Raw genomic sequence first — 21,299 nt, 5'->3', positions numbered from 1 at the left:
CGAGCACAGGTCACTATCCCCACCCCACTTCCGGGGAGCCTGTGCAGCCTGCCACTGCCAGGGTCCTGGGATCCAGGGACAACTTCCCTGGGAGAACGCATGGCACGCCTCAGGCTGGTGCAACGTCACGCTGGCCTCTGCTGCCACAGGCTCGCCCAGCACTCCGTACCCCTCCCTCCCGCCGGCCTCAGTGAGCCAGAGCCCCCAAATCAGCAGCTCCTTTAACCCCGTCCTGAGCGAAGAACAGACACCCTCCAGTGACCTACACGCAGAGGCGGGGCCAAATCCAAAGCTGAACCCCGGGAGCTCTGTGAACAAAGAAGAGAAAGGGAAATCTCTCCCAGCAGCCTCAGTAGCAGCAGATTAAATCTCCACAATCAACTTGATGTACCCTGCATCTGTGGAATACCTGAATAGACAATGAATCATCCCAAATTGAGGAGGTGGACTTTGAGAGCAAGATTTATTTTTTCCCCTTTTCCTCTTTTTGTGAGTGTCTATGTGTATACTTCTGTGTGAGATTTTGTCTGTATAGCTTTGCTTTCACCATTTGTCCTAGGGTTCTATCCGTCCTTTTTTTTGTTTTACTTTTTGAAAAAACTTTTTTTTCTTAATAATTATTTTTTATTTTAATAACCTTATTTTATTTTACCTTACTTTATTTTATTTTATCCTCTTTCTTTCTTTCTTTCTACTTTTTCTCCCCTTTATTCTAAGCCGTGTGGATGAAGGCTCTTGGTGCTGCAGCCAGGAGTCAGTGCTGTGCCACTGAGGTGGGAGAGCCAACTTCAGGACACTGGTCCACAAGAGACCTCCCAGCTCCATGTAATATCAGACGGCGGAAATCTCCCAGAGATCTCCATCTCAACACCAACACCCAGCTTCACTCAACGACCAGCAAGCCACAGTGCTGGACACCCTATGCCAAACAACTAGCAAGACAGGAACACAATCCCACCCATTAGCAGAGAGGCTGCCTAAAATCATAATAAGTCCACAGACACCCCGAAACACACCACCAGACGTGGACCTGCCCACCAGAAAGACAAGATCCAGCCTCATCCACCAAAACACAGGCACTAGTCCCCTCCACCAGGAAGCCTACACAACCCACTGAACTAACTTTAGCCACTGGGGACAGACACCAGAAACAACGGGAACTATGAACCCTGCACAAAGGAGACCCCAAACACAGTAAGATAAGCAAAATGAGAAAACAGGAAAACACACAGCAGATGAAAGAGCAAGATAAAAACCCACCAGACCCAACAAATGAAGAGGAAATAGGCAGTCTACCCGAAAAAGAATTCAGAATAATGATAGTAAAGATGATCCAAAATCTTGGAAATAGAATAGACAAAATGCAAGAAACATTTAACAAGGACCTAGAAGAACTAAAGATGAAACAAGCAACGATGTACAACACAATAAATGAAATTAAAAATACTCTAGAAGGGATCAATAGCAGAATAACTGAGGCAGAAGTATGGATAAGTGACCTGGAAGATAAAATAGTGGAAATAACTACTGCAGAGCAGAATAAAGAAAAAAGAATGAAAAGAGCTGAGGACAGTCTCAGAGACCTCTGGGACAACATTAAACACACCAACATTCGAATTATAGGGGTTCCAGAAGAAGAAGAGAAGAAGAAAGAGACTGAGAAAATATTTGAAGAGATTATAGTTGAAAACTTCCCTAATATGGGAAAGGAAATAGTTAATCAAGTCCAGGAAGCACAGAGAGTCCCATACAGGATAAATCCAAGGAGAAATATGCCAAGACACATATTAATCAAACTGTCAAAAATTAAATACAAAGAAAACATATTAAAAGCAGCAAGGGAAAAACAACAAATAACACACAAGGGAATCCCCATAAGGTTAACAGCTGATCTTTCAGCAGAAACTCTGCAAGCCAGAAGGGACTGGCAGGACATACTTAAAGTGATGAAGGAGAAAAACCTGTAACCAAGATTACTCTACCCAGCAAGGATCTCACTCAGATTTGATGGAGAAATTAAAACCTTTATAGACAAGCAAAAGCTGAGAGAGTTCAGCACCACCAAACCAGCTTTACAACAAATGCTAAAGGAACTTCTCCAGGCAAGAAACACAAGAGAAGGAGAAGACCTACAATAACGAATCAAAAACAATTAAGAAAATGGGAATAGGAACATACATATCGATAATTACCTTAAATGTAAATGGACTAAATGCTCCCACCAAAAGACACAGATTGGCTGAATGGATACAAAAACAAGACCCATATATATGCTGTCTACAAGAGACCCACTTCAGACCTAGAGACACATACAGACTGAAAGTAAGGGGATGGAAAAAGATATTCCATGCAAATGGAAACCAAACGAAAGCTGGAGTAGCAATTCTCATATCAGACAAAATAGACTTTAAAATAAAGACTATTAGAAGAGACAAAAAGGACACTACATAATGATCAAGGGATTGATCCAAGAAGAAGATATAACAATTGTAAATATGTATGCACCCAACATAGGAGCACCTCAATACATAAGGCAAATACTAATAGCCATAAAAGAGGAAATTGACAATAACACACTCATAGTAGGGGACTTTAACACCCCACTTTCACCAATGGACAGATCATCCAAAATGAAAATAAATAAGGAAACACAAGCTTTAAATGATACATTAAACAAGATGGACTTAATTGACATTTATAGGACATTCCATCCAAAAACAACAGAATACACATTTTTCTCAAGTGCTCATGGAACATTCTCCAGGATAGATCATATCTTGGGTCACAAATCAAGCCTTGGTAAATTTAAGAAAATTGAAATTGTATCAAGTATCTTTTCCGACCACAATGCTGTGAGACTAGATACCAATTACAGGAAAAGACCTGTAAAAAATACAGACACATGGAGGCTAAGCAATACACTACTTAATAACGAAGTGATCACTGAAGAAATCAAAGAGGAAATCAAAAAATACATAGAAACAAATGACAATGGATACATGACGACCCAAAACCTATGGGATGTAGCAAAAGCAGTTCTAAGAGGGAAGTTTATAGAAATACAATCCTACCTCAAGAAACAAGAAACCTCTCAAATAAACAACCTAACCTTACACCCAAAGCAATTAGAGAAAAAAGAACAAAAAACCCCCAAAGTTAGCAGAAGGAAAGAAATCATAAAGGTCAGATCAGAAATAAATGAAAAAGAAATGAAGGAAACGATAGCAAAGATCAATAAAACTAAAAGCTGGTTCTTTCAGAATATAAACAAAATTGATAAACCATTAGCCAGACTCATCAAGAAAAGGGAGAAGACTCAATAGAATTAGAAATGAAAAAGGAGAAGTAACAGCTGACACTGCAGAAATACAAAAGATCATGAGGGATTACTACAAGCAACTCTATGCCAATAAAATGGACAACCTGGAAGAAATGGACAAATTGTTAGAAATGCACAACGTGCCAAGGCTGAATCAGGAAGAAATAGAAAATATGAACAGACCAATCACAAGCACTGAAATTGAAACTGTGATTAAAAATCTTCCAACAAACAAAAGCCCAGGACCAGATGGCTTCACAGGCGAATTCTATCAAACATTTAGAGAAGAACTATCACCTATCCTTCTCAAACTCTTCCAAAATATAGCAGAGGGAGGAACATTCCCAAACTCATTCTACGAGGCCACCATCACGTTGATACCAAAACCAGATAAGGATGTCACAAAGAAAGAAAACTACAGGCCAATATCACTGATGAACATAGATGCAAAAATCCTTTACAGAATACTAGCAAACAGAATCCAGCAGCACATTAAAAGGATCATACACCATGATCAAGTGAGGTTTATTCCAGGAATGCAAGGATTCTTCAATATATGCAAATCAATCAGTGTGATACACCATATTAACAAATTGAAGGAGAAAAACCATATGGTCATCTCAATAGATGCAGAGAAAGCTTTTGACAAAATTCAGCACCCATTTATGATAAAAACCCTCCAGAAAGTAGGCATAGAGGGAACTTTCCTCAACATAATAAAGGCCATATATGACAAACCCACAGCCAACATCGTCCTCAATGGTGAAAAACTGAAAGCATTTCCACTAAGATCAGGAGCAAGACAAGGTTGCCCACTCTCACCAGTCTTATTCAACATAGTTTCGGAAGTTTTAGCCACAGCAATCAGAGAAGAAAAGGAAATAAAAGGAATCCAAATCGGAAAAGAAGAAGTGAAGCTGTCACTGTTTGCAGATGACATGATGCTATACATAGAGAATCCTAAAGATGCTACCAGAAACCTACTAGAGCTAATCAATGAATTTGGTAAAGTAGCAGATACAAAATTAATGCACAGAAATCTCTGGCATTTCTATACACTAATGATGAGAAATCTGAAAGTGAAATCAAGAAAACACTCCCATTTACCGTTGCAACAAAAAGAATAAAATATCTCGTAATAAACCTACCTAAGGAGACAAAAGACCTGTATGCAGAAAATTATAAGACACTGATGAAAGAAATTAAGGATGATACAAATAGATGGAGAGATATACCATGTCCTTGGATTGGAAGAATCTACACTGTGAAAATGACTCTACTACCCAAAGCAATCTACAGATTCAGTGTAATCCCTATCAAACTACCACTGGCATTTTTCACAGAAGTAAAACAAAAAATTTCACAATTTGTATGGAAACACAAAAGACCCCGAATAGCCAAAACAATCTTGAGACTGAAAAACAGAGCTAGAGGAATCAGCCTCCCTGACTTCAGACTATACAACAAAGCTACAGTAATCAAGACAGTATGGTACTGGCACAAAAACAGAAATATAGATCAATGGAACAGGATAGAAAGCCCAGAGATAAACCCACGCACCTATGGTCACCTTATCTTTGATAAAGGAGGCAGGAATATACAGTGGAGCAAGGACAGCCTCTTCAATAAGTGGTACTGGGAAAACTGGACAGGTACATGTAAAAGTATGAGATTAGATCACTCCCTAACACCATACACAAAAATAAGCTCAAAATGATTAAAGACCTAAATGTAAGGCCGGAAACTATCAAACTCTTAGAGGAAAACATAGGCAGAACACTGTATGACATAAATCACAGCAAGATCCTTTTTGACCCACCTCCTAGAGAAATGGAAATAAAAACAAAAATAAACAAATGGGACCTAATGAAACTTCAAAGCTTTTGCACAGCAAAGGAAACCATAAACAAGACCAAAAGACAACCCTCAGAATGGGAAAAAATATTTGCAAATGAAGCAACTGACAAAGGATTAATCTCCAAAATTTACAAGCAGCTCATTCAGCTCAATAACAAAAAACAAACAACCCAATCCCAAAATGGGCAGAAGACCTAAATAGACATTTCTCCAAAGAAGATATACAGACTGCCAACAAACACATGAAAGAATGCTCAACATCATTAGTCATTAGAGAAATGCAAATCAAAACTACAATGAAGTATCATCTTACACCAGTCAGAATGGCCATCATCAAAAAATCTAGAAACAATAAATGCTGGAGAGGGTGTGGAGAAAAGGGAACACTCTTGCACTGCTGGTGGGTATGTGAATTGGTACAGCCACTATGGAGAACAGTATGGAGGTTCCTTAAAAAACTACAAATAGAACTACCATATGACCCAGCAATCCCATTACTGGGCATATACCCTGAGAAAACCGTAATTTAAGAAGAGTCATCTATCAAAATGTTCATTGCAGCTCTATTTACAATAGCCAGGAGACGGAAACAACCTAAGTGTCCATCATTGGATGAATGGATAAAGATGATGTGGCACATATATACAATGGAATATTACTCAGCCATAAAAAGAAATGAAGTTGAGCTATTTGTAATGAGGTGGATGGACCTAGAGCCTGTCATACAGAGTGAAGTAAGTTAGAAAGAGAAAGAGAAATACTGTTTGCTAACACATATATATGGAATTTAAGGGGAAAAAATGTCATGAAGAACCTAGGGGTAAGATGGGAATAAAGACACAGACCTACTAGAGAATGGACTTGAGGATATGGGGAGGGGGAAGGGTAAGCTGTGACAAAGCGAGAGAGTGGCATGGACATATATACACTACCAAACGTAGTGTATATATATGTATATATACCAAAGAGGGTGGCATGAACATATATACACTACCAAACGTAAAATAGCTAGCTAGTGGGAAGCAGCCGCATAGCACAAGCTCGGTGCTTCGTGACCACCTAGAGGGGTGGGAGGGAGGGAGACGCAAGAGGGAAGAGATATGGTAACATATGCATATGTATAACTGATTCATTTTGTTATAAAGCAGAAACTAACACACCATTGTAAAGCAATTATACTCCAATAAAGATGTAAAAAAAGGGCTTCCCTGGTGGCGCAGTGGTTCAGAGTTCGCCTGCCGATACAGGGGACACGGGTTTGTGCACTGGTCCGGGAAGATCCCACCTGCCGCGGAGCAGCTGGGCCCGTGAGCCATGGCCGCTGAGCCTGCGCGTCCGGAGCCTGTGCTCCGCGACGGGAGAGGCCTTAGCGGTGAGAGGCCCGCGTTCCTCAAAAAAAAAAAAAAAATGAGAAAAAAGAATCACATTGGTGGAAATCTCTCTGCCTGTTAACCTATTTTTAAAATATAGCAAAGGTAGTATTTTCATTGCAGTGCCTCTCAAACTTTAATGTGCATCTGAGTCATCTGGGGATTTTGGTAAAATGCAGATTCCTTACTGTGTAGATCTGGAGTAGGACTGAAAATTCTGCATTTCTATCAAGCTTCCAGGTGTTGCTGATGTTTCTGGTCCTAGGATCATTTTTAGTAGCAAGACTCTAGAGTTATGATTCTCAAACTTACTTGATCATAAGAAGCTTTTTTTTCCCCTAGAGAGTATACCTCCAATTACTTATCTTACTGGTGTATTTTCTTACATCATCCAGTAGTATATGTGGACTATCAAAATACATTAAAGGAACATATACATTTTTTCTGGTATATAATGTGAGGGGAGGCATTGTCTAAGCAATTTAGTCTTTTTTTTTCTTGAGATATAATTGACACGTAACATGTTAGTTTCAGGATTCCATCTTTGTATGTTTTGTGAATAGAGCACCACAGTAAGTCTGGTTAACATGCATCACCACACATACGATAGTTACAGTTGTTTTTTTTTCTTGTGGTGGGAGCTTTTAAGATCTCCTCTGTTAGCACCTTTGAAATATATAATACAGTATTAACTATAGAAAGCTTTTAGAAATATTTTGTACTGACAGAATACCAGCAGACATTTATGAGATATAATGTATGCTTATATCGAGGGTAGGCAAACTAGAGGCCACAGGCCAAATCCAGCCCACCACATGTTTTTAAAAATAAAGTTGTATTGGACCGTAGCCACACCTAGTTACTTATATATTGTCCATGGCTGCTTTCCTGCTACACCAGCAGAGTTGAGTAGTTGCAATAGAGACCATATGGCCCACAAAACCTGAAATATTTACAGTCTGGTCCTTCACAGAAAAAGTTTGCTGACCCTTGCTTAGCTTAAAGTAAGCAGGAAAAAAAAAGTTTTCAAAGATTGACTTGATAGATTTAAAAAAAACAACTTTTAAAATGATTTTCAACTTTGAGGAATGGAGCATCAGAACCACCTGAGGAGCTTTTTCAAAACACTGGTGCACTTCATTCCTTTCAGCCCTCAGCAGTTGATACATCCTTGAATGCGTGAGTGTGTGTGTGTGTGTGTGTGTGTGTGTGTGTGTAGGTGGGGAGTGGTGTGGTTTGGAGGACATTGGTAGTTTGAGAATCTTCTCAAATGATTCTGATTCATAAATGTGTTTTTTTCCCTATTAAGACATTTTTTAATAGAAGAACCATAAAAACCCATTATTTTATTAATAACAAAGAATAAATACATTGAAATAAGACAAGGTACATAATATATACCAGCATTCATCAGAATGCATACATCATTATAACACACAATGATGCTGCCTTCCAATTTTAATATTGCTATAGCATTTTGTAAAGTTTTTTTTAAGGGTGATAGTTCAAATATTGTTAGCAGTGAAATTACCATGCTTCTCATACTGAAGTGTTGATTAATAATTTTTTAATATAACGTATTCGAATCTTGGTGCTTCAAAATAAGCTATCCCAGCCAAAGCCTTGTACTTTACTCATGTTTCAGGTTCAGGGATTTATTTTATACTTTGTTTTGTAGTTTTGCCAGCTTGAAGTTAGCTAATGGTGGTTCTTGGGTAGAGGGGATTCTAAAGTGATTTTTCTTTGTAGATTCATCAATGGGTTTTACTTTTTTTTTTTAATGTGTAGAAACAAAAATTCTTTACGTGAATAAAGTCTGAGCATTTGGGAATGCTTTTCTCTTCAGATTGCTAAGTGGAATTGTAAGGGAAAAGTTTGTATGATTTTTTAATAAATATTGTATTCTTAACAAAAATCTCTTTACTGCATTATAAGCACTAAATCTCAAGAACTTTGTTGTTTGTGTTTCATTCATTTCACTTATTTTCACAGAACTTCATAGCAACCGAAGTACTCAAGCTGTTCAGTCTTAAAAAGGAGCCAAACCACAAAACAGATTGGCAGAAAATGATGAAATTTGGAAGAAAGAAAAGAGACCGAGTGGATCATATCCTGGTCAGTGTATATAACTGAACTATTTTTATTTTGACCATCTTTTCCAAAATCAGAATGTAGTTAGATTTTAAAAGGAAAGGGAATATAATTGATCTTAAGTCAATGACAGTAAATTCTTAAAGCCCTCGTGTGCTGCATTTCTTTCTGCCCCTCAGTTTTGGAAATTGCTTTCTTTTGAATTCAGTAGATTAATATTTAACTTAACAGTATTTTTGTGGGTGTGGAGAACTTGAGAAATAAAAAGTTGAGTGGAAGCAAACTTAAGGTTCTGAATTGAAGAGACCAGTGTAGACTAGGGCCAGACTCCCTGAGTTTAGATCCCTGTTCTGGCACTTTACTTGGTGTGTAGTCTTGGACAGATTAACCTCTTTGTGCCGCATTTTCCTATCTGCAAAATAAAGATGATATAATAGTACCTACCTGATAAAATTATTAAGAGAATTAATTTAGTATTTATATATGTGTATAGAACAGTGCCCTGCACGTAACTCAATAAATATTAGCTGTTATTTCATCATCATTATTATTATCCTTCAGAACTTCAGCTGAATAGGATTTATTCCATTTTGCAATATATTTTCTAGCATTAGAAAAATGCCTATCAAACAACAACACCAAAAAAAAGAAAAAAGGAAGGGGGAAAAAAGGTCTTTTATTCTTTCTTCCCTAAAAGAATGTTAAGATGTTAAGTAGTAGCAGACCTTAGGAAATTCAGATGTTAATTGATTCAGGTTTATTTCCAGATATTTTCTCTCTGGACTTTATTTATATCTTGTCTATATTTATATTCATATCATGAAAAAAAAACTGTAATGCTTAAATTCATCAGTTTTCCCCAAGTATGTACCTTTCTAGTGCTTCATTTACTCAGTAATAACTTCACTAGATAAACATTTGTTAAACATTCTTTCTCATGTCTTACTTGATCCTCACAATAGTTGTATGAGGTAGGATGGACTAATGTTACTCTGTTTTACAAATGAGGAAGTTTAGATTCAAAGATACTAAGTAACTTGCCCATCAAATAAGAGCCAGGACTTTAACCAATTAGTTCTCCATAGATCTTGGCCTCTCAAGGTGAACTTGCTCTCATATTTCTACAATAGCTTAGAGTTTGAGTTATTATTAATTACCAAGATGTTACTTCTTCCACTTTTTAAGGAATTAAAGAAAAAAGCACATCAAGAGACATTCATTTACCCTACTATCAGTTGAATTGATCATATTCCCTATAAATCATCTCTGTGCATGCATTTAGTCAAGAATTGTGCTAATTAGGAGTGATGTTACAATAGTAAGCAAAATAGACATAGACCCTGCCTTCATGGATTTACAGTTTGCTGGCAGAAGCTAGCCATTAATATATAATTTATACAAGTGTGTAATTGTAAATTAAATGATAAAAATAGAAGAATAGGGAGCTGTTGTAAAAGCATATGGAGGAAACTGGTCTGATGAGGATGGTCAGGAAAGGCTTCCCTGAGGAAGTGACAGCTGAGCTGAGATCTTAAAGATGAATACGCATTAACTGAGTTCCGTGATAGAGAGAAGAGCAATTCAGGGAGAGGAGACTACACGTGCGAAGTCCTGAAATGGGAAGGAGCATGGAACTGAAATGTCAGTGTGGCTGGAGAGTGAGTTGAAATACCTGGGCCTATGTAACTTTTTTCATGAGTTCACTCTTCTTAATGTTTAGTGAAATGATACTGTTAGCAACTTGAGTTAATTATTAACAAGAAATGCTAAATAAACTGGTCACCCTCCCTACTATTAGATTTAGCCGCCTCTGGCATTTGGATATTCTAATGCTTGTACATTTTAGAGAGATTGAGATTTAAAACAACAATTTTCATGACACATAAAACAAAAATTTTGCCACTAGTACAAAAGAAAAGGGTCTCAAAAATAGAAATTTCAAATACGTTTTAAAAATCATATTTATTATAAAATAATCATGCTCATTTTAGAAAATTTAAAATACTGATCAGTCAAAAGAAAATAATCATGACAACCTTATCACCTAGATAACTCTTAATTATTTTGATATATAGACTTAGAGTTTCTTTTTATACTGAGAATTTTTTTTAAACATTTGGGATCATAGTCTCTTTTGTATTCTGATTGGTTTTGCTTAATTAAACGTGGATGTTTTTCCTTATTTTTAAATGTTCCTTTATTTTATATCATTTTTATTTATTTATTTTTTTTGCGGTACGCGGGCCTCTCACTGCTGTGGCCTCTCCCGCCGCGGAGCACAGGCTCCGGACGCCCAGGCTCAGCGGCCATGGCGCACGGGCCTAGCTGCTCCACGGCATGTGGGGTCCTCCCAGACCGGGGCACGAACCTGTGTCCCCTGCATCGGCAGGCGGACTCCCAACCACCACGCCACCAGGGAAGCCCTTTATATCATTTTTAAATAAATTTATTCCATTTTATTTTTTGTGGAAATATAGCAGTCCATTGTAGAATTATGTAACAAAGCAGACAAAACTCAAGGAGCTTTTGCTCTAGTTAAGGAGACAGATAAGTAAGAAAAATAAATACAGAGAGAGGGAATAAGGGAATACTGGGGTGATTTGACTTACATTTTAACAGGACCCCTCTGGCTGCTGTGTTGAGGATAGACTGAAGCAAAGGTGGGAGTAAGGAGGCCAGGAGTATATTGTCATAATCCAGGCAAGTGATAATAGTGGCTAAGACCAGTTTGGTGGTATTGGAGATGGTGAGAACAGTTTTCAAAATAGAACAACAGAACTGCTGATAAATCGAATGTGGAATGTAAGAGAAGGAGAGGTATTAAGAATAACTCCATTGGGTTGGTGTGAGTCGCTAAGGAAGGGAATTGCCTTTTGCTGATTTGAGGAAGACTGAGAGAAGCAGGTTTGGAAAGAACATCAGGAGTTCTGTTTTGAATGTATTAAATTTGAAATGTCTAATAAACATCCAAATGGAGATACTGAGTAGGCTATTAGATATGAGCCTGGAGCTCAGGCAAGAGACGTAGGCTGGAGATGTGAATTCGGGAGTGGTGACATATAGATGGTAGTCAAAGCCAAGAAAGAGAGTGTAGACCAAGAGAGAGGAGGTCCAAGGACTGCTTCTTGACAAATTCCAATGTTTCGAGAGTTAAGAAGGTGAGGAGGAACCAACAGAGACTAAGGAGCAGCCGATGGGTAGAACCAGGAGGGTGTGAGGTCCTGGAAGCCAGGTGAAAGTGTTTCAAGGGGGAAGAATGAATCACCTGTGTCAAGTGCTGCTCATTGGTCAAGTAAAATAACGACTGAGAATTTACCATTGGATTTGGCAGTGTGGAGGTCTTTGTTGATCTTAACATCAATACAGGTAGTTTTTGTGGCATGGATAAAGTAAAAGCTTGATTTGAGTAGGTTTCAAGAGAGAATGAAAGACAAATTAAGGAGAGCAAAATTGGACACTTCAAACGAGTTTTTTTGTGAAGAGAAAAATGGAGGGAAATGGTAACAAGAGAAGGGCTCTTTTAGCTTGAAAGAGATATGCCGATAGGAAAAAATTGTGATGATGCAGAGGAGAAAGGAGAACTGCTGGAGCAGTGTTCCTGAATAGACACAGATGGAATCCATGCAAGTGGAGGGGTTGGCCTCAAACTGAATATCAGTTGCCCTTCTAAAACAATTCTAACATGATAACCTATTATATTTAATATTTCATAATAGTTGCTTTTTCCAGATTAAGAAATGTATAATTTAGCTGTTGTTGCTTGGACTAGGAAAGTCCTTAATCAGTCTGTGTGTCTTTAGGCATTATGTGAGGTGAGTAAAATACAAAGAATGTATTTTTTAGATGTTAAAGGCCTCTGTTGGCCAAAAAAGAAGAGAAATCTTTTGGCTCTAGTTCTCCTTTACTATCCCCTTACCACTTCACAAAGATATTGATTAATTTACATCTTAAGTTGGCTAAGAATATGGGCTATTTTTAGCGATGTATTCTCAAAGTATATATGATGTGGAATGAGTAAAAGTAATTAGACCAACTTTTGTATATCCTTTATATACAGTAGCCCTGGGAAATCTCCCTACTGTAGGTAGAATTGCATTTACAATGACAAATCCTGTAGTGAAACTACCTAGCTAATGATTAAATCTCCTTTACAGATTAAGATCTGATAAGGTACTCAACAGCTCCTGAGTTTTTACTTACTGTTGATAAGTTCTTTCTCATATTAAGCCTAAATTGGTTTTCACGTAATGAATTATAATTTGCTTTTACAGCTTTAAGGCTTTACATAACAATTTTAATTCTTCCTACATGCCTTTGAAGCGGCTGTAATGTTTCTCAGTCTTTTTCTCCCTATTAAACATTGATATTCTCTCCTGTTGTCTGATAGCGTTTTTTTGAGCCCCTTTCAACCTCATCAGCTTTAGCTCTTTGTCAGTGTCCCTCCTTAAATACACTGCTCAGAATTGACCATATACAGGCATACCTCATTTTATTGCACTTTGCTTTATTGTGCTTCCTAGCTACTGCAGGGTTTTTTTGTTTGTTTGTTTGTTTTAACAAATTGAAGGTTTGTAGCAATCCTACATTGTCAGATAATGGTTAGATTTTTTAACAATAAAGTATTTTTTAATTAAGGTATGTACATTGATTTTTACACATAATGCTGTTGCACACTTAATAGGCTACAGTATTATGTAAACATAACTTTCACATGCACTGAGAAACCAAAAAATTTGTGTGACTAGCTTTATTGCGATATTCACTTTATTGCACTGGTCTGGAAGTGAACCCACAATATCTCCGAGGTATGCCTGTAATATTTTGTGTTATTGCTTAATTAGTACAATCACATAACCTCCTTCTTTTTTCTAGATACTATCCTTTGATGAATGCAGTTTATAATCATGTTCGTTTTATTTTTAGCTATACCATTCTCATGGGGCTCACAAAAGCTTAGAAAAATTCTAAGACGCAAATCTCAACCTGTGCTTTTGTAGTTATTTTTTTGATCCAAGTACAGGACCTTATTTTATTCCTTCATTTTGTTAAATTTGGCCTATCATTCCAAGCTTATCAACACATTTTTAGGTTCTTTCTTTTAACATAGCTATTGTGTTTCCCAACTTTCACATCAACTCTAAAACTGAGGTACCTGCCTTCATCTAGGTCATTGCTAAAAATGATGAACTCAACAGAGCCAAAGACAGCCATAAAACACTCACTAAAAAATGATATGCCAGATATTTATTTAACACCTTCTATTTGCACTGGCCTGGCCACTGGGAAATTATAAATAAAAAGAAATCCCACAGCCTAGCAGGAGAACAGATGCACAGAATACAAAATTCTGTAGGATAATTACTACAGTGGAATATGAACAAAATGGATTGGGAGCACAGAGGAAAAAGCTCTTGAGTCTTCCAGGCAGAAGCTTCCTTCCAGGTTGATAGTTGTCTTGTCCTTCAATCCAAAAAAGTGCACATCCACCTAACTGACCTGTCTCTATTTCACCGTCTTGTTCACAGGGATATGGTGAAAGGACATATGCTTGCTGAAATTTGGCCACATTCTATTTACCACCTTTCTCTTTTCTACCAGCCTAATACCCTGTCCAAAAAAAAAAAGTTAGACTGACTTTTTAATTTAATTATTTATATATAATACATATTAATTTACGTACATACACACATACATATTAAGGAGCAGCAGCAAGGGAAGTGTGTGGTTGAATAGAATAGATTCCCCAAACCAGAAGAAAATGGAGGCATATTTGCAGGTTGTGAGATCTCTCAGTTGCCACAGTTGAGGTTGCAAACTGGGCTTTGTGCTTTCTGATGGCTAGAGGAAAAAGGGAAACACGATGTTCTTACTGGCTGGGAGGGAAATAATTCCTGTTCTTACAGAGGAGCAAAACTTTTGCTATACTGACGAGGCACAGTGGGGACTCATCACGGCTTCACTGAGAGATATAATGGATAATGTCCTGAGCATATGTTCCTGCTGTAAGGGCAAAAATGATTACATTAGGACAGTGTTTCCTAAATTTTATTATCGTATAGGAAATTGTTCAAGGAACAAATTTAATAATAAAGGCTGAGAGAACTTAGAAAAAGGAAAGGTGTGCAACTTTGTTTGAACAGATAAACAAATTCATGGGAGATAAGAGATCTTTTATAGGGGACACACTTATTAGCTTTTCCAGAACGTGATTCTCCCTCAGCACCAGGTTGAGAAATGTTGCATTAGGCTGTTGCTTATAGCATCCTTCATAAGAGAAGAACACCTGTTCCTTTGTATCTTAATAATATTTCTTATATAGCCACACAATTTGATTCTTTGACCAGATACATACAGGAAGCTCTGAATTAATCAAGTTCCTCTACTGGTGGACTTCTGTTTAGAATAGACTGATATACATTGTGAAACTCCCAGAGGGAGATTTCTAAAACTTATTTGACCATATCACCCTTTTTGGTGGTATTTCTGTCCAGGGAGCATGCGTTAGGGAACAAAGAAAGGGATATTTTACATAGGCTTCAAGCAGCCTCACCAAGGAGAAAGAATGCGGCAGCCGCCTTGCCACATACCCGTCAACCCCAGCCAAGGGTGCATGTCTGGCAGCGCTGCTCTCCCACACTCCAGAATGGCGTGGCCTCTCATCCAAGAGTCTTCTCGTTTCCTCGTGCCAGGAATCAGCGCACAGGTTCCCCTCTTCACTTCCGCTGCCTTTTTCAAGAGGAAATTGTGATAAGTGCAAGTTAGGAGCTTGTTGTCACATGGCTTTTGGCAAGTTAGACTTTTGGTTAGAGACCCTCGACACCGCAGTTAACTTTGCTGAATTTGTGACTAAAACAGGGTTTACAATCTACTCTCTCCACCTGGCCTCCATCTCACTCACAATATCATTACATACAATAAGTCTAACATGTTTCTCTTATAAGTAGTTTTTAAAAATTTATTGTAAACAAGCAAAACGTCTTGGGCAGTTCATTCTAATTTGATTCCTTTGGTTTACCTTAGGAATCCCCAAATCCGAAAATGCAAAAAGAGCATTTTATATAAAATATAATACAACAGTGACTTTTAAAATAAACTTAAGCAATAGTACATTTAAAGAATACTCCAATACCAAAAAAAAATGGGGGGGGGGGGTGGAATTCCCTCACGGTCCAGTGGTTAGCACTTGGCGCTTTCACTACTGAGGCCTGGGCCTGGGTTCAGTCCCTGGCCAGGGAACTAAGATCCCACAAGCCACGCGGCGTGGCCAAAAAAAACTCCAATGAATATGAATTTTACTCATTTATTTACATACTCCAGAATCACACCTAATATTGTCTTGGATATATGCATTTTATAATTGTAAATCCATATATCTGAAAATTTGCATTCTTCTACGTATTCTCCTATGTTGACAGAGACAACGTTCTTGTAATCCTTAATATCTATAAAAATACTGGAATATTGTCAAGGTTGACAGATTTGAAGCCAGTTTTTATTTGACAGTTGAGTTTTTTCAAACTTTTTGCAGCTTTAAAAGAGCTATTGATGTCATCATATAAATTACCTTTTTTTCTCTGAGTTATTTCCTTGGGTTGTAGTACGACGCGTGGGGTTGCAAAGTTAGTGAGTATCATTGATTCCTAGCTTTTGTGTGACAGTGATTTTCTAACCTTTCTGTTTTCTAAATTCTAGGTACAGGAGCTCCACGAGGAGGAGGCACAGTGGGTGAACTATGATGAGGATGAGTTATGTGTGAAGATGCAGCTAGCTGATGGGATCTTTGAGACCTTGATCAGAGATACTGTTGATGTTCTGAATCAGATCAGTGAAAAACAGGGGAGAATGCTACTTGTGTGACATCTTGCAAATAAATCGAACACTGAGTGCTAATATGAGTCCTGGGCCTTTCTGCCTCCTGATATACACCCCATCTCCATCATAGCAAGAGTGCTTCTGGACCTTGTACCTGTTCTTAAAGACTACTGGTTTGGAGTTCATGGGACAATGAGGTATATCTGGTATTACAGCCTTAGCCTTTAGAGACTGTCCACTGGAATAACTGGTTGTTTTCGGTGGGCAGGGTCTGATGTTGACACACAGTGTAATCCTACACCTCTTGTTAGCATCCCTACTGGGTCTCAGATGAGGGCTGAAAGCACCAGACTTACCTCTTAGCTTAGACTAGGGTATCACTTCCTTGAGTCTGAAGTCAAGCAAGAGAGGTATATAGATGTGCATCATACCATTTTTGAAATGGAATCCTGGTTTATACCACGGAAGTCATAAATGGACATTATAATCTCTAAACAGTATTAAACCCTGAACTACTTTCAGATAGGCAAGTTTAGTAATGTGTGCCTATTTCCCCTTGTGGAGTTCATTTCATTTTGTTTTGAAGACCATTTTCTTCCATTATTGCAATTGAGCAGCACCAAGTGGACTGTCAAGTTAACAGACATCAGTGGTAGCCTTGCTTCCTGAGCACCATCTAAAGAATTTTAAACTTTTGCATTATTCTTAGTTTTTTCTCTGTGAGCATGAAAACAAAGAAGTGCCCCCACTGAAGACTGGGCTCACAGGACTGGTGCAGGGCTGGTTCTTCCACCCCTTGTCTACCCCTGCACTTTTCTTACTTCTTCTGAACCTCTGCCAGCTGCTCCCAGAATCACAGATCCTCAGGACCATCTCAGGCATCGAGGCATGGCAGAAGTGGAAATAATTCATTTTGGCCTTCAAACTTTAAGCTCCCATATCTCCCCAAGAAGTCAGAGACGCTGTTACTTGAATGATTTAGGAAATGAGTGTGTGCACCAAAGACAAAAAGATATTGTCTATTGTTTGTGTGCTTGTTTTACGCTATAGAACATTTTTTTAATTTATTTTAAGATAAATTATTAAGTTGAAAATGTATGTCCCTATTCAGAAGTGAAAGATTCTTCTTGTAATAGTTAAACTTCTGTCTTGAAGCTTCTATGGTTCGTAGTCTTTGCACAGGAAACTTAACGGTTTTAACAAACCCATACACATATTGAAGAAGGCAGTTTAATTCAGTAAAAAGAAGATGAGCTCTTCTAAGATCACCTGCAGTAGCAGGAATGGGGTAAAATGATTTAAAGACACTGTAAAATTCAATTCTGCCTCTCTTGCAGCATTGCTTCTCACAACTATTACCTGTATCTGAAAAAAATATATAGACTCCAGCTGCTATGTTAGAGCATGTGTGATGCTCTCCTGGGACCTCAGTACCCTGCCTTCTTGACTGGTTTCTCTGAATCAGTCCTATCCTTCAAGTAATCTAGAAGAATGTGGATAATCTTAGGCGTGAATGTAAATGCCTTAATATTGAAGGTCCTGATTAGAAGCATGATATAAGACATCCACTGGATTCATACTTAGAAATATCCTGGAATGTTATAACTTCAAAATATGTTAGGAAAACCCCAAAGATGGTATAATCTTTAAGTGTGCATGTTCATTCATTTCTGCCTCTTTCCTCCCAACTTGCCTTTGCGTCTCCAGTGTTTTACTATGCACACTTCCATTCCTCTTCGGTTCCATCTTGTCATTATGAGAAACTTATTGAAATAATCATTGGAATACTTGCATTTTGCACAATGACTGGTATGATAGCTCTTGACAAATAAGGAAAGCACTGAAATGTTGTGACTGGGTCTCGGGAAATGCTCAGATTGATGTTGCCAGCATTGCTTCTAGGCTTTTGATGTTGAGCTCTAGTCTTGTAGCCATAATGAGCAAATTGACTAAGAGAAGCTAGGGTTTCTTGGGGTTATTAACCAGTAGTGTGGAGATATTATTTTCATGTGGCCAAGGAAAAGCGAAGCCTTTTCTTTTCAGTTTGTGTTATTTGGAAGACGGAAAAACATCTTGTCTACATCCTTTGGCTGTTTGTAGGATTACATAGTCCTTATGATACTGAAACTTTACAGCTGCTGTAAATTTTTTATAAATGAATATGAAAATAATATAATAGGAATATAGGTTGTTTTTCTACATACTCATTATTTGGACCTAAATAAATTTTTAATAATGTTTATCTTTACTCTTTATGACATTGTGATTCCAAAAATGAAAAAAATGATATAAGTCCACGGAATCAGCAACCTGGACTTAAAGTTCCCTGGTAAGAATGCTGCCAAGAATGTGGCAGTAGCAGTCCTAACATACTCCAGCTGTCTTTACTGTCTTGAGAATCCTGGGTTCCAGATAAAAGAGGCAGGAATGGATCAGTCTTACTCTTTGCTAGAAATGATTATCCATAGTTTGGTAGCAGAAAACAAAGGAATCTATAATTAGCAGATTTCTTATTGCTTTAACTATTTGGGTATAATTGAAAATGGGTTAATTGTTAGCATTAGGAATGATAAACATGGATACCCAGCCACTCGTTCCATATTGGGATCTTTTTAATCAAGCTCTGCCTCTTAACCAAGAATCTAAATATTCCCTCTTTGTAATCTTTGTTCCTTCTCCCCACATTCCCATCCTCTTTCACTTTTTCTTCATAATTCCTCTAAGAAAAAGATCTTTGCATCAGCAGTAATATCTTTTAGAATAATAGCACTATCAGAATTTAGCAGTAAACCAACATATAGGCTTCAGATTTATTTCTGAGTCCAAAATAATTTGTGCTATCCAGGGTACTTCACTCTGGGTTAAATAAGTACAGGGTATAGATTCCCTCTTCAGGTCTAAACAGGAATTTTTACTCTAGGGAAAAGTGGGAAGAGCTCAAAAGTAGTGAATAAGGAAGGTAATTTGTGTTTCTTTTATGTAAAAGAAAGGAAAATTCCTTCTGTGACTACAGGTCTCTGAGAAATTACCTTTCAAAAGAGATTTCATCGCTCATAAGAGTGTTGTGGCCTATTGATAGAAACAATTTTGTTCACTTTCTTGTCTTGAAAAAAAAAGTGGCCTTAGCTTTTTGCAATACTTGAATAAAGTGTGTACTCGCACAGCGTTAGAGACTCATAACTTTTCTGCAAGAAGTTCAAACTTACATCTTCTTTTACTACCTTAAGAATACTAGTGAATAAAACATTAATTCAAAGAGCAAATGATAGAAACTACAATGATGTTTAATGCAAATTGTAGAAATTTACATGTTTACAAATCATCTTAAACTGGTTGTGCAGCAATTCAATAAACTGTATTATAAAAATGTGAAGAAAAAATGTAAACTGATGTAAAGGAGGTACTGTCATTTTAATTAATCTATATTTAATAGCTTTTCCTTCTGAACTTTGCAAAGCCTTCTCGGTAAACACATTGCAAAGCATTCCCTGGGAGGCCCCGCCTCCCTGTGTGTACTGTATTGTGCAGACATGAAAAACAAACCCGTTTACTGTGTATGTGTAAATAGCCTGGTCATCAGGCCTTTTTCAGTCAACAGTCACATCCAGTGCAACTTTGCACAGAAGACTTAGGGTGTGGTTTGTAAGTATGATCTGTAAAATAACTGGGATGAGTTCCCATGTACACCTGTGTAAATAGATTTGTTAACTGAAATGTACTTTAAGAAAAGATGAAATGTGTAAATAAACTGATTTGTAAATTAATTTCATGTCAGGTGTTCATTTTTTTCACCTTCTGAGCCAAGTTTAGAAAGCTAGTCTCCATAAAATTCACTTCTGATCTGTTATTGGGTGGCAGAGCACTTATGATCGAGCAAAAGAGTAAAGACGAGCTGCGCGTAGGACCTGTTTACATAAATGCCATCCCCACGTCCATCTGAGCAGCCTGGGCTTTGACATTCATAACTCACTCCTTCAACAGTCCTTGCGCCCACCTTCGTGTTCTGAGCACTGTGCCCAGTGCAGTGGAGAGAGCAGACGACAGACATGATCCCTGACCTTGGGGAGCTTAAAGTCTAACGAAAGAGAGTCATCAAAAAATAATTTCAAAAACAATGTATGCCAAATTGCGGCAAGCCCTGCAAAGGAAGCATACGCTGGTTTGAGAATATATATTTAATACAAGGACCCAACAAGAGTAGGGGAGTGAGTCAGAGAAGAGTTCCCTGCTGCATTATAACTTTGTGTTCTATATCGATGGACTTCTCCCCTGTAATTCAAGGCAAATGTCTTTTCTCCCAAATGACTTGAATTCTGATCACCCTTTACAAAGTAACATGTGGAAATGTCACACAATTAAGTGGGTGATGAGGAAGAACAACCATCTGATGAGGTGTGGCTATAATTTATTTCTAGAAATATAAGCTTGGAGATTAGAGCTGGAAGAATAAAAGGATTGCCAAGGTGGAAACAGTTGCCATTCAGGATTATGAATCATCTCTGGTCCAGCAAGTTAGACGTAACCACCACCATCTCACCTGAATTCCTCTGGTAGCCTCCTGATGGCTATCCCTCTTACAGCTTTAACTCCTACACAACCATGTACATTAAAGAAATTCTCAGAAAAAGATCCCGTATTGCAGCAAGTTCTAAGTTCTTCTGACTCTTATAAAACAGATATTTGAAAAAAAGAAAACAAAAAAAAACACCAGATATTTGAGTGCCCACAATGTGCCAGATACTTTTTGTTGGTAAGTCACGATAGTAATGACAGCTTGAATCTTGGAAAAAAGACCAAGTACCTGTTTCCTTGAATCAAAATATATGAAAATAGTATTGATAGATGGGAGG

At 37.8% G+C, this 21,299-nt stretch overlaps 1 protein-coding gene across 9 annotated transcripts in view; it reads left to right on the top strand.

Moving 5' to 3' along the window:
* Nucleotides 1–20,184, top strand: part of CEP350 (centrosomal protein 350) — a 139,231-nt gene extending 119,047 nt beyond the window's left edge. For 8 of the 9 annotated variants that reach the window (XM_079903274.1, XM_079903280.1, XM_079903278.1 and 5 more), the window contains 2 exons: nucleotides 8,539–8,661; nucleotides 16,330–20,184. In XM_079903274.1, the coding sequence (XP_079759400.1) occupies nucleotides 8,539–8,661; nucleotides 16,330–16,494 (288 nt within the window). In that variant the 3' untranslated portion in view covers nucleotides 16,495–20,184. The remainder of the gene's footprint in view (nucleotides 1–8,538; nucleotides 8,662–16,329) is intronic. The other variant, XR_013824898.1, reaches the window with a different exon arrangement.
* The last annotated feature ends 1,115 nt before the right edge of the window (nucleotides 20,185–21,299 follow it).

The sequence above is a fragment of the Stenella coeruleoalba genome (genome assembly GCF_951394435.1).
Source record: "Stenella coeruleoalba genome assembly, chromosome: 1".
Lineage (NCBI taxonomy): Eukaryota > Metazoa > Chordata > Mammalia > Artiodactyla > Delphinidae > Stenella > Stenella coeruleoalba.
This window is presented reverse-complemented; position numbering and strand designations above follow the sequence as displayed.